Source organism: Onychomys torridus, chromosome 20 (genome assembly GCF_903995425.1).
Source record: "Onychomys torridus chromosome 20, mOncTor1.1, whole genome shotgun sequence".
NCBI lineage: Eukaryota > Metazoa > Chordata > Mammalia > Rodentia > Cricetidae > Onychomys > Onychomys torridus.
This window is the reverse complement of record NC_050462.1, coordinates 13,117,793-13,132,425: the sequence shown is the minus strand read 5'-3', so window position 1 is coordinate 13,132,425 and position 14,633 is coordinate 13,117,793. Positions and strand designations below refer to the sequence as shown.

The following is a 14,633-nucleotide window of genomic DNA, read 5'->3' as shown; positions in this document are numbered from 1 at the left end:
TTGCAGTCCTGATCTTTTCCATTGTAAGGAAAGGAAAAGAACACTTGCTCATGTAAAATGGGCTTGGAGGGAAAAGGCAGAGATGTATCCCATGCAGAGTAAGCCTGTGTGCTGCCGATGACCAGACACGGCACAGTGAACCCGGTAGGGACAGAAGGGAACAGCCAAATCTGCACTCAGCCCCACAGGGGACACAAACACTCTCTCATCCCTGCCTCTTCATCTCCCTCAGCTTCACATCTCTAACCCAGTAGCTGCCTTCTCCAACTCCACATCTTACCTCGCAGCTCACATGGCTCCCACTGGCTCTGACAAGTGTTGCGTTTTCTCCATGAAGCTGCCATGATAGGGAGTCTGGTTGTATTAGTCATACTTGTTGGGAGGTCATTTGAGGTCAGGTGTCCACACATAAAGACAACTGTGCCCCTCCAGTCATGCCAGGCAAGGCCATCAGCAGATGATGTCCATACGCTATGGCCTCTTTCTGTTGACTTCTTTCAATACCCTTTCTCTTTTGTCCCCAACTGCCTCCCATTCTTTTCCACTTAAGCTCCTACTCGCCAGCCCCTGAGACCTGACCTGAATCGCTTCTTGAAGTTATTTCCTCAAACCTTATTTTGGTGTGAACTATTATACTTATCATTCCTCTGCAGACTATGCATCTTAATAGTAGATGTCCAAGGGAAAAGGACCCTATAGCAACAGATTCATGATGAAACACAGGTCTTATTTTATGGCTCCCTGGTATGCTTTCAAGTAACCTAGATGACTTGAGCAATTGATTTCCTATTCCCTCTTTCACAGCTTGGAAATAGGGGCTGAGTGACATAAAATAAGACAAAAATAGTTAATAATCAATATGGCCTGCTTTTCCAATAACACCAGAATCACACTGTTCTGTTTTCCTTTCTAGAACATGATCCTTGAATGTTGCTCTGAAATAATGGCTCTGTTTTCCACCGACAGAGACCCCACTCCACTGACTGAGGTATGTGCCTCTTCCCTGAGACTATCTGGGATTGTTCATGGATATTCCTTTTGCTGTGTTAACAGAGATATAGCATGTATCTAACTGCAAATACAGAGGATGCCACTTCCTTAATTCATGTGAAAAAGTATTTGTAATAGCTTATTACTTTGTATTCTTTGCTAGGAAAATTCAGCTGGTGTAGAAAAATTATAAAAAGAATTTAAAAGAAATCACTTCATAGCCACCATGCCATGAAAATCCCGTTAGCATTTGGAGAATATCTAGAATTTTCTCCATGTATACACAAACTTAGAATTTTTATGTCAATGGAATCAACTTTACATGCATCATGAAACTTGCTATTCATTGATCAATGTGGTAGTTAGTAAGAAGATGGCCCTCATAGGCTGTGGGGAGTGGCACTCTTAGGAGGTGTAGCCTATTGGAGTAGATGTGGCTTTGATGGAGGATGTGATCACTGGGGGTGGGCTTTGAGGTCTCATATATTCAAGCCTCACCCAGTGTGGCAGTCAGTTCCTGATGCCTGTGGATCCAGATATAGAACTCTCAGCTTCTTCTCCAGCACCATGTCTGCCTGCATGCCACCATGTTTCCTGCCATAATGATAATGGACTAAACCTCTGAAACTGTAAGCCAGCACCAATGAAGTGTTTTCCTTTATAAGAGTTGTCATGGTCATGGTGTCTCTTCACTGCAATAGAAACCTTAAGACAACAAATAAATGTCATAGAGAATTTTTGTATGTGAAAACTCTTTGTCATATTTAGTGCCTTAGAATAGTGTCATACATTTGCTGGCCAAGCACTGTTTACATAGTCAAATACTTATTACGTATGATGGATCTTGGGGTACGTGTGTGTATACATATGTGTGTATATAAATAAACATACTATAAAACTTATAGTTTTAGCCATTAGATGTACTAGTCGGCTGTTAAGTTTGAATGTTATGCACCTATTACCTTTACCTCCTCCCAAACTGCTTTACTACACCAAGCAGCAACTCTACTCATGAATTATTAACCCCCTAGTTCTCATCACCATCCTCCCCAACTCCTGGTGACCTCTAGTCTACTTTCAATGTCCCAGTTTGCCCATTCCAGGTGCATCATATAACTGGAATTGTGTCATATCTGCCTCTTTGTGTGTGGCTTACTTAATTGAGCGTAACACCCTAAGGTTATTCACAGTGTAGCACCTATCAACATTCCATCCCTTTTAATCTTATCTGGGTTGTGTCTGTATACCATCTGTGTGTATCCATTCATCTGATGACAGGCATTTGGTTTTGTATTACATGGGAGTGTGTGTTTGAGTCCTGGCATCAATGGATGGGGGGATATACTTAGGAATGAAATGACTTAATCACATGGAAATTCGGTGCTAAGCTCCTTCAGGAGCTCCCAAACTGTGTGTTTCCTCAGCAGGAGGAACTTTAGACATGTGCAAACAATAATCAGGGTTCTAATTTCTCTACATTCTCATGTCACTTTCCCCCTATTTTTTTCTCAGTGGCCATCCTGAGGGGTACAAAGTGGTATCTGGTTATCTGACGTGTGTTTCTTTGGTGGCGACTGATGTTGCACATTTTCTCATGTATCTCTCGGCCATCTGCATTTCTTCTCCAGGGAAAATGCTCTCCAATCCACTGCCCATTTGTGAACTTGTCTGTTCACTTTAATAGATGTCGGTAAATGGTCCTCTGGAAATGACAGCCGCTTTCTCTCCTGTGAGTCATTGATGAGACGACCAGTTGGCCAAAACTCCCATCTATACGAACGAGTAGGCACTCCTTTACCTCACCCTGCTCCAGATGGTTGCCTTTCAAGTAAAAAACAGTATGCCATTGTTTCATATTTATTATTAATAAGGCCAAAGATATTTCATATGTTTGTTGGCAACTCCTGCGTTTCACTTGTGAAATAGTGGCCACTTATGTAAGTCATCATCAGATATTTACAGTGAACTGTCTGTCTGTCAGGAGATCTTGTTTTAGCATTGGAGTGGGAGCTGTGTCAGCTAGCTGCCTTTTACTAGAGGGAATAGACAGTATTTATGACCATCATCACCACCACTAGCAGCAGCAGCAGCAGGAAGTTAATTTTGCATTTTTTTAATTGCTAAAAACTAAAAAAAAAAAAAAAAGCCCAACAACAAAAACCACATTGAATATTAGAATAGTGAGTGTCCAACTGTAGCCTGTGAATAAATCTCTACTGACAGTTTTAACTAAGGATTTATTGGAAATTCATGCCCTTCCATGCAGTTGTGCTCTACACTACATCCCAGATACACCACCAGAGCTGGGCATTAAAAACTGTCTGTCCTCCAAAGCCCATTTTTTCTCTTTCCAGAAGATATGCTCTGATTTCTCTGATAGGATCATAAGGCTTATTAGGTCATGGTTTATTCAGGTTGGTCAGGAAGATGTCTGTATAGGTGACATTTGAAGAACCAAGGGTACACTGTACTGTGCCTTTCAAATGATCCTTAGCTTTGGGGAGAGGAATTGATGCAGCTGTTACCAAAGAAAAATACAAACAATCTATGTTTGTATTTCCACAGTGCTTTGTAAAATAAAATTTAATTCCCTTTAGGTTTGAGCTCCTGAATATAGTTTTTTTCCCCTTAAAAAAATCCACTTAACAATGTGTCCCTTGTTCATTTTAATATGGAGTACTTATTTTGTATTAAATAAATATATAGCTCTACTGAGGTAGACAGAGCAAAATGAAGCTTAAATCTAATTTTGAACATTTTTTTTTTTTTGGTTGGACTCTCTAGAAGAAAAGAATGAATAAAAGTTGTGTGTGTGTGCATGTGTACTTGTGTGTATATATGTATGGTATATGTTTGTATATGTTCATATGTGCATGTATGTGTACATGTGTGTATGTGTATGGTGTGTGTGCATTTATGTATATGTGTGATGTCTATATGTGTGTATGTGCATGTTTGTGCATGTGTATGTGACCAAGGAGGGATTTATTATTTTCACTTATATGTCTGGAGGCTGGATGCTCCCACCATGGTTCTCTCTATGCTGGAGAGCCAGGAAACCCAGAAATTCCTCAGTCAAAGATGCTGGGAGCCTCATCACAAGGTAACCAGTGATGCAGCCCAGCCTGAGGTTGCAGGTCTGGGAGCTCCCTGCAGCCACCAGCGTGCATTCATTTTGAAGGGCTCAAGACACTGGAGTCAGATATCCAGAGCCACGGCATCTGCACTAAATGCACCCACGCAGGAGAAGTGGTTCCTGGAGGTTCCGGGTGACTTCCTCCTTCTTCCACTCTTCTTCCTGCAGACATGCAGCCAGTGAAGAGGTGCTGTCTGTACTCAGGCTGGGTCTCCCTCTAACTTGCTGTCCCACATGCCGGTCATCTGCACAGATACACCCAGAAGTGTGCTTCACTAGTCTAGGCATCTCTCAACCTAACAAAGCCGACAATAAAAATGAACTACCACAAGTATTTAGTAATGAGTCACAAAGAATGTTTCATGGGATATATCATAAATACTATCTGAGGGTTCTGGATTCTGGCAGATCAGTGTTGAAATCCTAGTCCCCAGTGTTAACAAAGGTGTGGCCCAAGACTACATATGTAATAACACCAACTTCTCACGGTCATTGTGAGCATTAAAACAGCAATGTTTTAAGCATGTATAAAAGGGCCTGACGTAAGAAACTGTTGAAAGCTGCGGTATTTAAACATAACTGTCTTCATCACTATCCTCACCATGTGTGAATGCTGCAGCTTCTCGTTAACTAATTTCAACCAGGTTTAGTATCTAACTTTGTTTTTTATTGTCTCAAAGCCAGAAGAAGAAACAGAAGCCATGTCTTTACCCATTAATGTAAATCACTATTGAACCTATAGGAATTAGGCCAGTGTGCAGGATGGCACCATGGGATCCTCACAGCATAGGATCCACCCATCTAAGAGACAGTGAATCTCATACTTGACCTCTGCCTAACTGTGCTGGGATGGGACATGGGAATTTGTGAGCTTGTCTCAGTAAGTAAATTCTTGAGCAAGTAAAGTTATAGGTGCAAAGAGAACTTTTTGTTTGTTTATTTGTTTTTTGAGACAGTATCTCACTGTGTGACCTTGATGGGTGGCCTTGAACTCACAGAGAACCACCTTGCCTCTGCCTCACTGGTGCTGGGATTAAAGGAAACAATGCCTGTCCCTTTGAGCCATTTTTGTCACTGATAGGAGATCTTGTTATACAAGACTTTTATTTTTTACTGAACATGTCTATTACAAGTTACCTTGGCTTGTTTCAATCTCTTCCTAATTAAGATAAATATTGCTGTGCAAAGGTTGGAGAAGAGAGACTAAGAAGAGGAAGGAGATAAAGAAGTTTCCATGCTGCCCCTTTAGTGACAGTCATAGAGTATCAATGGCAGTTAGGTACGATTTCATGTCATACAACAATAAAAAGTATTTCTTTAATTGCCTGCATAGGTTTGACTTATTAGTTTCCAAGCTGTCAGATAGGATTAAAATATGATGCTAAAGTTATTCCCTCTGTCTTGCTATGACTAACCAATCATGGGAGGATGAAGCCCTTTTTCACAACTCCCTGCCCATCATTAATTATTGACTGTCAGTTGTGTGCAGGACATTAGTGTAGATAACTTCTATAGCTGCAAGGCAATATGGATGAAAGCACCTCCGGCCAGCTAAATTAATGTTTTCCTATTTGATTGCGTGACACAAAGAAATTGATCTAAATTATATATGTGCGTATGAGTGAATATGAATTGAACAGATCACTATGTGATCGAACATATAGCTCATTTGTGCAGGCTACAATCATATGGAATTGGTACATGGAAGAGATTCCTAGGCAAGCTCTGACCGGAAGAGATAAGACTTATCATGTGCAGAGGTTGAAAATAGATTTTATTTTGTAGTGTACAAGATAAAGAACTATTCTTTCAGTTCAGAATTTTCAGCTAGACCTAGCATAAGTAACTGACAATCACAATATTCATTGAATATGCTGGTAAATCACTAGTAATCATAATAATCACAACACTAGTTCCTATTTGTTGAGAATATAGTGTGTACAAATGTTCTAAATGTAGTGTACTAAATGCTTTACATACATTAGTGTGGCCTCTATGGGTATGAATAAGGATGGCCTCTATGGGTTCATGTATTTGAATGCTTGGTCTATGTGACAGGGATTATTAGGAGGCACAGCCTTGTTGGAGTAGTTATGTCCTTTTTGGAGGAAGTATGTCACTGGGGGTGGGCTTTGGGATTTCAAAAGCTCATGCCAGGCCTGGTGTCTCTGGATCCACCTATAGATTTGGATGTAGAATTCTCAGATCCTTCTTCTGTACCATGTCTGTCCGCATGCTGCACTGTGTTTCCTGCCACACTGATAATGGACTCAACTTCCAAAGCTGTGAGCAAGCCCCAATTAAATGTTTTTTTTTTTTATGAGTTGCCATGGTCACAGTGTCTCTTCACAGCAATAGAACACTGACCAAGACAACTAACTCATTTAATACTAGAAGAATCTCCTTTTGTTTTGTTTTTCGAGACAGGATTTCTCTGTATAGAGTGCTGTCCTGGAACTCACTCTGTAGACCAGGCTGGCCTCGAACTCAGAGATTGACCTGCCTCTACCTCCTGAGGGCTGGGATTAAAGGCATGTGCTACCACCACCTGCCAAATCTGAAGAATCTTATAGAGTTGATTGGCATTTTATTTATTTTTAGAGTTTTTTAAGATTTTTTATTTGGGTGGTGGTGGTGTGTGTGCAAATGTATCCTGTTGTCCCTTGGAGGCCAGAAAAGGACACCAGATCCGATGAAGCTGTAGTTGTGACAGGCAGTTGTGAGCCACTGGATGTGGCTGCTGGCACCAAACCTCAGTCTTCTGCAAGAGCAGCAAATACTCTTGCTATCTCTCCAGACCCTCCCATTTTATTGGTGAGGAAATTCAGGCACAGGAAAACCAAGCAGCAAACTCAAGGTAGGGGTAGGAGTCAAGTCCAAATTTGCTTTAATCCAAGGCCAGCAACATACCCGTACCCATGGAATGTTGTTTTGGAACAGTGGGAAAAGATGCTATGGGAAGTTGAGGAATAAGGTGAGAAATTAAAGATGCTTGTACAGACTAAGAAGGCTTTAGAAGGAAGATAAAGTCTGAGAGGGAGGCACGGAGACCAAGCAGGGAGACAGGAATGGGCGTATAGGAAAGGAGATAGGAGTAGTTATCTCTAAGGACAGCGAATGGGTCAGGACAGGGAAGCAGGGAGCAGGAAGCTGGAGGACTCAGCAGTGATCAAGATGGGGAAGGTTAAAGGAAATCTGATGGGAGGGAGTGGGTGAAGTTGGGGCTGTTCATCCCGTGATCTTCATTTTCCCAGTGATGTAGCGCAAGTCCTCACTGTTGATCTGAGCCGGGTGGGCTGGGGCACCATCTTTTAAAAGAGAAGAGCAGATCAGATATTTGTCATCAGCAAGTGAAATGGCTGAGGAAGTTGGCTCAGAGTCAGTCAAAGGACTGAGGGCCGCACCCTGCTTTAGGATTCCCAGTATCTTACGGCCCTGGGTGTCTTGGCTTGATGTGAGAAATGACACCACTAGCATTGTGCTTTTTATTGGGTGACGTGAGAGGGGAGCTGGTACTCGATGGGGAGAAGAGGGGGGATGGTGATAGCATCTCTGAAGCCGCCCATCCCATGGCCAGGAAAAGTGTCTTCCCTGTACCCCAAGAAAGCACAGTTACTGTTTGACATACTTATTTCGTAAGCTCCTTAAAAAACAAAAACAAAAACAAAAAAAAATATCTTTTTGTTTCTTTAAAAATATTTTCTATCTGATCTACACATCCTTAATGACAGTAAAATTCCACTGACTTACAATATGACTGTGTGCTTGATGGATGGATATTTTTTACATGGCTGAATTCCCTGTGCATATATCCAATTGTTTCTTATTGTTAAAAATAATTGTTTAGGGGCTCCGTGGCAGAAAGCTTGCCTAGCATGGCTGAGGTCCCAGATTCAATCCATAGTACAACCAAAAATCACTTTATGATACATTTCTGATAGAATATTGGCATCAACCGTGTGCTGAGGATTAATGGTTACCACTCTGCTCTGCTAGTACCCTTTAGTCTATCTAGTCATTTGCTCTTTGTCCTAATATATCTAGTCCATCATGAGAAGATGGGAACCTTATCAGAATTCACAGCCTCTTACGAGCCTTCACATGTCAGCTGAAATGATTGCTGCACCATGCTGGCATCTTACTGGATTATTGTGGAAAATGGGTAAATAACATTGTCAACCTATGCTAGCTTAATTGTGACTGTGGCTTTTCTTTAAAAAAATTGTTTGTATTTAATTGTTCACGTGTGTGTGTGTGTGTGTGTGTGTGTGTGTGTGTGTGAGAGAGAGAGAGAGAGAGAGAGAGAGAGAGAGAGAGAGAGAGAGAGAGAGAGCATGTGCTCACAGCACAGGTCATGTGTGGACATCATCGGGCTGGGTGGCAAGCACCTTTACCCACTGAGCCAGCCTGGAGACTATCTGATGTTCTTTCCTCACTTCCTTCTGCAGCCTCTGGCTTACATCTCTTGGCATGCAATCGTTTTTAATCAAACTAAGTCCGAATGACATACATCGCTATTAGTCTCCTACATCGCTATTAGTCTCCGATTACAATGCTGACTAGATCTAATACAGTGAGATTGCTTCCTACTGTGTTTTCATTCTCGGGGCTCTGTCCAGGGGCTGGCCCCAGTAGGTGGTGTGAGTAAATAGTAAAGGGATGAACAGTTTGTCGTCCATCTTCCAAAGGTAGCCGTGGGAGCACAGTTCTGCTTCTTCCATGAATATGGACCTTGAGCTCATCCACGTCAGTCATTTGTTAAGTAGGCATCTGTAGAGTGCTTCTTCTGGGGCAGCCAGAGGACAAGGCACCAGAATGCAGAAGTAAAAGCCTGATTGGCTGCCTTGAAGAGCTCCTACAGTCTATGTGGTGAGGCAGTCAGCCTCAGCATCATTAACCTCCTTCCTCTAACAGGCTTTCACCACAGCTCTGGAGGTGATGAACTGTAGATGTATCCGGCTTGTTAAATAAGAAACACAGAGCCAGTTGCAGAGTTAAAAACCACGAGGTCAGAGCCAAAGCGGAAAACCTTACCCTTCACTGCTTCTGCGGTTCCTCCTCTCCGCAAGAGACCTACTTCTGTGCGTCCTGTCTATTTAAAGACTTTCTGTTCTCCTCCCTCATTGGTTGTAACCCAGCCACATGACCTCCTCGTCACTGCCTGTTTGTACAGACCTCCAGGTCTTCTATGGTTGGTATTGAAATTAAAGGCGTGTGTCTGCTACGCTGGCTATGTTCTTGAACACACAGAGATCCGCCTAGCTCTGCCTCCCAAGTGCTGGGATTAAGGGCGTGCCCCACTACTGCTCGGCTTCTGCTCTGGCTTGCTCTGGCCTCAAGGCAACTTTATTGACATACAAGTAAAATCACATTTCAATACAAATAAAATATCACTATAATGAACTTCTTTGGATATCCTTTTTCTGAGGGCTCACCAGTCCCTTCCATGAAACTTAGTGGTCCATTTTTAAAAGATGTTATCGCTCTGAGAAATGATTGCATAGTAATAAAGTAGCCTTAGCAAAACACAAACATGGCCACGGGTCACTCAGAAAACGTTTTCCTGGCTGGAAAGAGCAGGCAAAATATAAGTGTATTTGTATATACCTCTGTCGTAGGTTCAGTGGTGAGGTCATGATTTGCAGTCTTGCTATGAAGATGGAAATATGAGCCAAATCTTCAAATTCCCAAATGCAAAGAGAAATGAAGTTTTAGTGTGTGTGGGGGAAGGGCAGCTCCATTTAAAACATTTCATGGAGCTGAGTGTAAGGCACTGAGCTGGGCACACTAGTGCAAGCAGAGAGCACACAGAGTCCTTGCCAGGACTAGGCTGACTGTCCAGAAAGGATGGATGGGGCTGGTGCTTTCAAAAGGAAAACATGGTGGCCAAGGGTTTTTTAATGAGTGACTGTTTTGCATGAAGACACAGGAGAGCGCCGTAAGAAAGTGCTTCAAGGAACCGCCTGGCATCTGGGAGACTGAGACAGAAGGATTCCCATGAATCTGCAGCCAGTTGGGATTGTATAGTAAGTTCTTGGCCAGCCTAGTCTACATAGTGAATTTTAAGACAGCCTAGACTACAAAATGAGGTTTTTTTTTTTCCAAGACAGGGTCTCTCTGTGTAGTTTTGGTGCCTGTCCTGGATCTCGCTCTGAAAATGAGATGTTTTAAGGTAAAACAAAAAGGTCTGTTCAACTAAGTCAGAAGCTCATTTTTTAGTAATAGGAGGGGACCTGTAGGTTCCTGCCCCCCCCCCCCTGGTTTTGGGTAACTGTTGTATTGCTTGTTGACCTTGACCTTGATATCCTCCCTATGTAATTCCCTGTGAGATTCCACCCTCCTGAATGCCTAAGGGAAGTTCCTTGTCTGTGTATCCTGCATACTGGGCATTAACAGCTTAGGTGCAAGATTGTAAAACATCAGAAGCAGGGGTGGGGATTTAGCTCAGTAGTAGAGCCCTTGCAAGCACAAGGCCTGGGGTTGGATCCTCAGCTCAAAAAAGAAAAAAAAAAACAGAAGCAAACTTCTGCCACCTGGGGTTCTCCCATTGTGCTGTAAGCCTGTATTTAAGACCTCCTCCCTCCTTCAATAAATGGCATTTGGCATTCAAAAATAAATAAATAAATAAAGAAGAAGAAGAAGAGGGGGTCAAGATCATGCTGGGGAAACCCACAGAGACAGCTGACCGGTGCTAGTTGGAGCTCACTGACTCTGGACTGACAGCTCGGGAACCTGCATGGGACTGAACTAGGCCCGTGGAATGTGGGTGACAGTTGTGTGGCTTGATCTGTTTGTGGGGTCCCTGGCAGCAGGACCAGGACTTATCCCAGGTGCATGAACTGGCTTTGTGGAGTCCATTCCCTGTGGTGGGATACCTTGCTCAGCCTTGATACAATGGGGAGGGGCTAGGCTCTCCTTCAACTTGGTATGCCAGACTTGGTTGACTACCATGGGAGGCCTTACCCACTCTGAGGAGTGGATGGGGGTAGAGTGGGAGGGAGGTGAGGAGGCGGGAGAAAGGGAGGGAGGGTGAACTGGGGTTGATATGTAAAATGAAAAAAATTTTAAGAAATAAATATATTTTTTTAAAAAAGGTCTGTTCAAAGCCATAGAGCTGACAATTGTCACACCCCAAACAAGCCAGCTGTAAAGGTTCCTGTTAACCATTGCAGTTATCCCGAAGCTAGCCCTGCCTGGATTTTCCATGGCCCATAACACCAGACGTGTCAGTGGTTGGCTGGGCCTGGTGGCCTCGGGTTCAAAGATGTCCAAGCAAAAACTCTATTGCCGTTTAAGCTCCAGTTTGGATCAGTCCCCCCAACGCACCCACATTCAAGCGTGGACACAGCCCTCAGTTGGAAGAGCATCCAGTCAATTTGTCAGAAGAGCATGTGGGCTGGGAGCTGTAGCTGCCCGGCGCCCAGTTTCTGTACTCCATCTTCCAGCACAGAGGCTGCTCCTCGTTGTCTGCCAGTGGGCTCTGTAACAAAACCCAAAAGTGTAGCAACCGCACCGTAAACTATACACACCGCTTCTCGCACAAAGTTCTGCACCGTCCACAGCAGGTAATTACCGAGTATTGTCAACTCTGTTAACACAATGTGTGTGTGTGTCGGGGGGGGGGGGGGGGGGGTTGTGCTGACAACTGCAGATTTTCCTTCTCACGCTCTTCCTTTTCCCTTCCTTTTACTTAATTTCTGTTGGCGCAGCCATGAACTGTCTGAATAGATTTTATGGGCATCTAGAATTCCATCTTCCTTCTTTGAGATATTCTCATTCTGTCCTCGAGTGAAGAGTACCTTTTGTGTGTAAGATCATGAGGCATCCACTTAATATTCTTATATTCTTTTCAAGACAATGCCAGATGACATCAATTCCACACTGCTTTTAAAAAACACCGCACTGACTTTGATTCCATCGTCTCAATGTTCACGTCTGACTGTCAAATTTGGGTAAGGGAAAAAAGAAAGCCCTTTAAAAAAGGCCAGGCTATTAATGCGCTCTTCAAATGCTAAGAAAAGGCTATGCTGTTTATAGCATTTCAAAAATGCTCATCTCTCCAAGATTTGCCAGCACTGGTGTCAAGGTGAAATACACTCTTTTTCCCCCCCATGGAGGAACTGAGAGCCCTTGTACTTCCTGTGCTCAGGGTACCAATGACCACTTTGTGAATGTGCAGATGGAGGGACGGATGAGACTTGGGTGCAGTTTGAACCATGGTGTCATCATGAACGGGAAAATATGTGTTTACCATCAAAGTAACAGAATGTGTGCCGTTCTCCATAAATCAAGCCTGGCTTCATTACTGAAACTGCAGATCAGTCTCAAGGGGACAGTTAGTTGCTTTGTACAACTTCAAGGGACGTTAGAGACAGGGGAGTCATTAGCCAACCTCATTTCTTGCTGTTTTGGAAAATACCGAGCGAAATGATGAGTTTCATTTCCTTCATTTGGTTTGCTAAAGGATTCTTCCTGGACCTGACCTCGTAGCTGGAGGGATGGCTCAGCAGTTGGGAGCATGCTGCTCGCTCTTCAGAGGACTGGAGTTTGGTTCCCAGAACCCATGTCAGGCTTCTCATAGCTCCAGGGGAACTGGTGAGCTCTTCTGGCCTCTGCAGGTACCTTACACACATGGTACACACACACACACACACACACACACACACACACACACACACACCACAATACATACTACACACACACACACAAACACCACACATACATACTATACACACACACACACACACACCACACATACATACTACACATACACACAAACACCACACATACATACTACACACACACACACACACCACACATACATACTACACACACACACACACACACACACACACACAGCCCACTCACACATATCATATACACATACTACACACACCACATATACATACTACACATATACACCACACACACATAGAACATTCACACATATACAGACCATTTATGCATACCATATGCACACCGAACAACACACACACACACACACACACACACACACACACACACACACTCACAGATAATTTTTTTTTTTTTTCCGAGACAGGGTTGCTTTGTGTAGCTTTGCGCCTTTCCTGTAACTCACTCTGTAGACCAGGCCAGCCTCAAACTCACAGAGATCCGCCTGCCTCTGCCTCCCGAGTGCTGGGATTAAAGGTGTGTGCCACCACTGCCCAGCACAAATAAAAATTTTAATGGAAATAAAGTATTTTTTTAAAACTAGACCTTGAGCTGGGCGCAGTGGTGTGTGATTATATTCCTTACATCTGAGAGGCACAGGAGGATTGCTGAGTTTGAAACCAGCCTGTGTTGCTCAGTGACTTTGAGGCCATCCTGAGCTATATAGTAAGGTCTTTTCTCTGTTATAGGTCTAACAGTGTAACAATATTTTCACTTTATGTGAACGCTTGTCTCTCCCTACCCCCTACAGCTGAATAACCTGGCAAAATTTTAAAAATTCTTTTCACAAATAATTTGTAAATTTAGGCAAATATACAAAGAGGGCAGGCGTCCACTTCCCTATTTTCCTTCTTTACTTTGGCCAGTCCAGGTTTGGGAAGTTACTCTTCTTAACATTACCGGCAGCTGGCACCCACACACTCTCTTCTCAACTACTCAGGGCAATGCAGGGAAGAGCTCTTGACCCATGTTGTGCTTCTGTAGAAAAGTCCTTAAAGAGCTGGGGTGGATTAGGTTCTGGCAAAGGACTCAGAAGCAATGGATCCTAGAAAAAAGTAGAAGGTTTGATTCTTAGTGAGGCTGCTATAGGTGTGAACATGAGAAAGTGACTCAGTTTGCCTGGTGTTCATTCTCTCGTGAGTGGCAGTGGCATTTAGCTGGTGCCACATCAGGACCACTATTTAACACAATGCCAGGCCAGCCTTGTGCCCAGGGTGGGGGCATTCAATATTTTCTGTTCATCTCTATTTTTTTTCTCAGCCTTAGTGATCTGACTTATTTGTCCATTTGCATCTCCCTCCAGCAGTGGCTTCTAGCCCATCTGAAGGACTGACGATTTTCAGACAGTAAATGATCCATTAATAGGGGTGTTTTTAATTATCATTAGCTATTTTCAACCGTTCTTTTAAAATTAACTGTAGAGTCAGGTGGAGTGATACAGTTTTAAGAAATAACACAGAGGTTGGAGATATGATTAAGAGCACTGACTGCTCTTCCAGAGGACCCAGGTTCAATTCCTGGCACTGGCATGGTGACTCAGAACCATCTGTTACTCTAGTTCCAGGGGATCCGACACGTTCTTCTGTTCTCCATGGGCATACACATGGCACATAGACAGGATATGCATTCAGACAAAACACCCATACACTTAAAAAATAAAATTTTGAAATAAAAAATCAGCTGGAGAATCATACAGGCCTGCAGCTCCATAGTTGAGCACCTGCGTAGCACTTCTGAGATCCCCAAAACTAAAAGAAAAGAGAGTGGTAGGGACAGATGAGAACAAGAGAATTTCAGTACAACCCTTATATTT

General features: G+C 43.2%; 1 protein-coding gene across 1 annotated transcript in view; it reads left to right on the top strand.

Annotated features, from left to right (window-relative positions):
- The window catches only part of Cfap54 (cilia and flagella associated protein 54), a 286,067-nt gene that overhangs the window by 259,054 nt on the left and 12,380 nt on the right, over positions 1 to 14,633 (top strand). Inside the window, exon 67 of the mRNA XM_036170056.1 lies at positions 914 to 988. Coding sequence (XP_036025949.1) covers positions 914 to 988 — 75 coding nt within the window. The remainder of the gene's footprint in view (positions 1 to 913; positions 989 to 14,633) is intronic.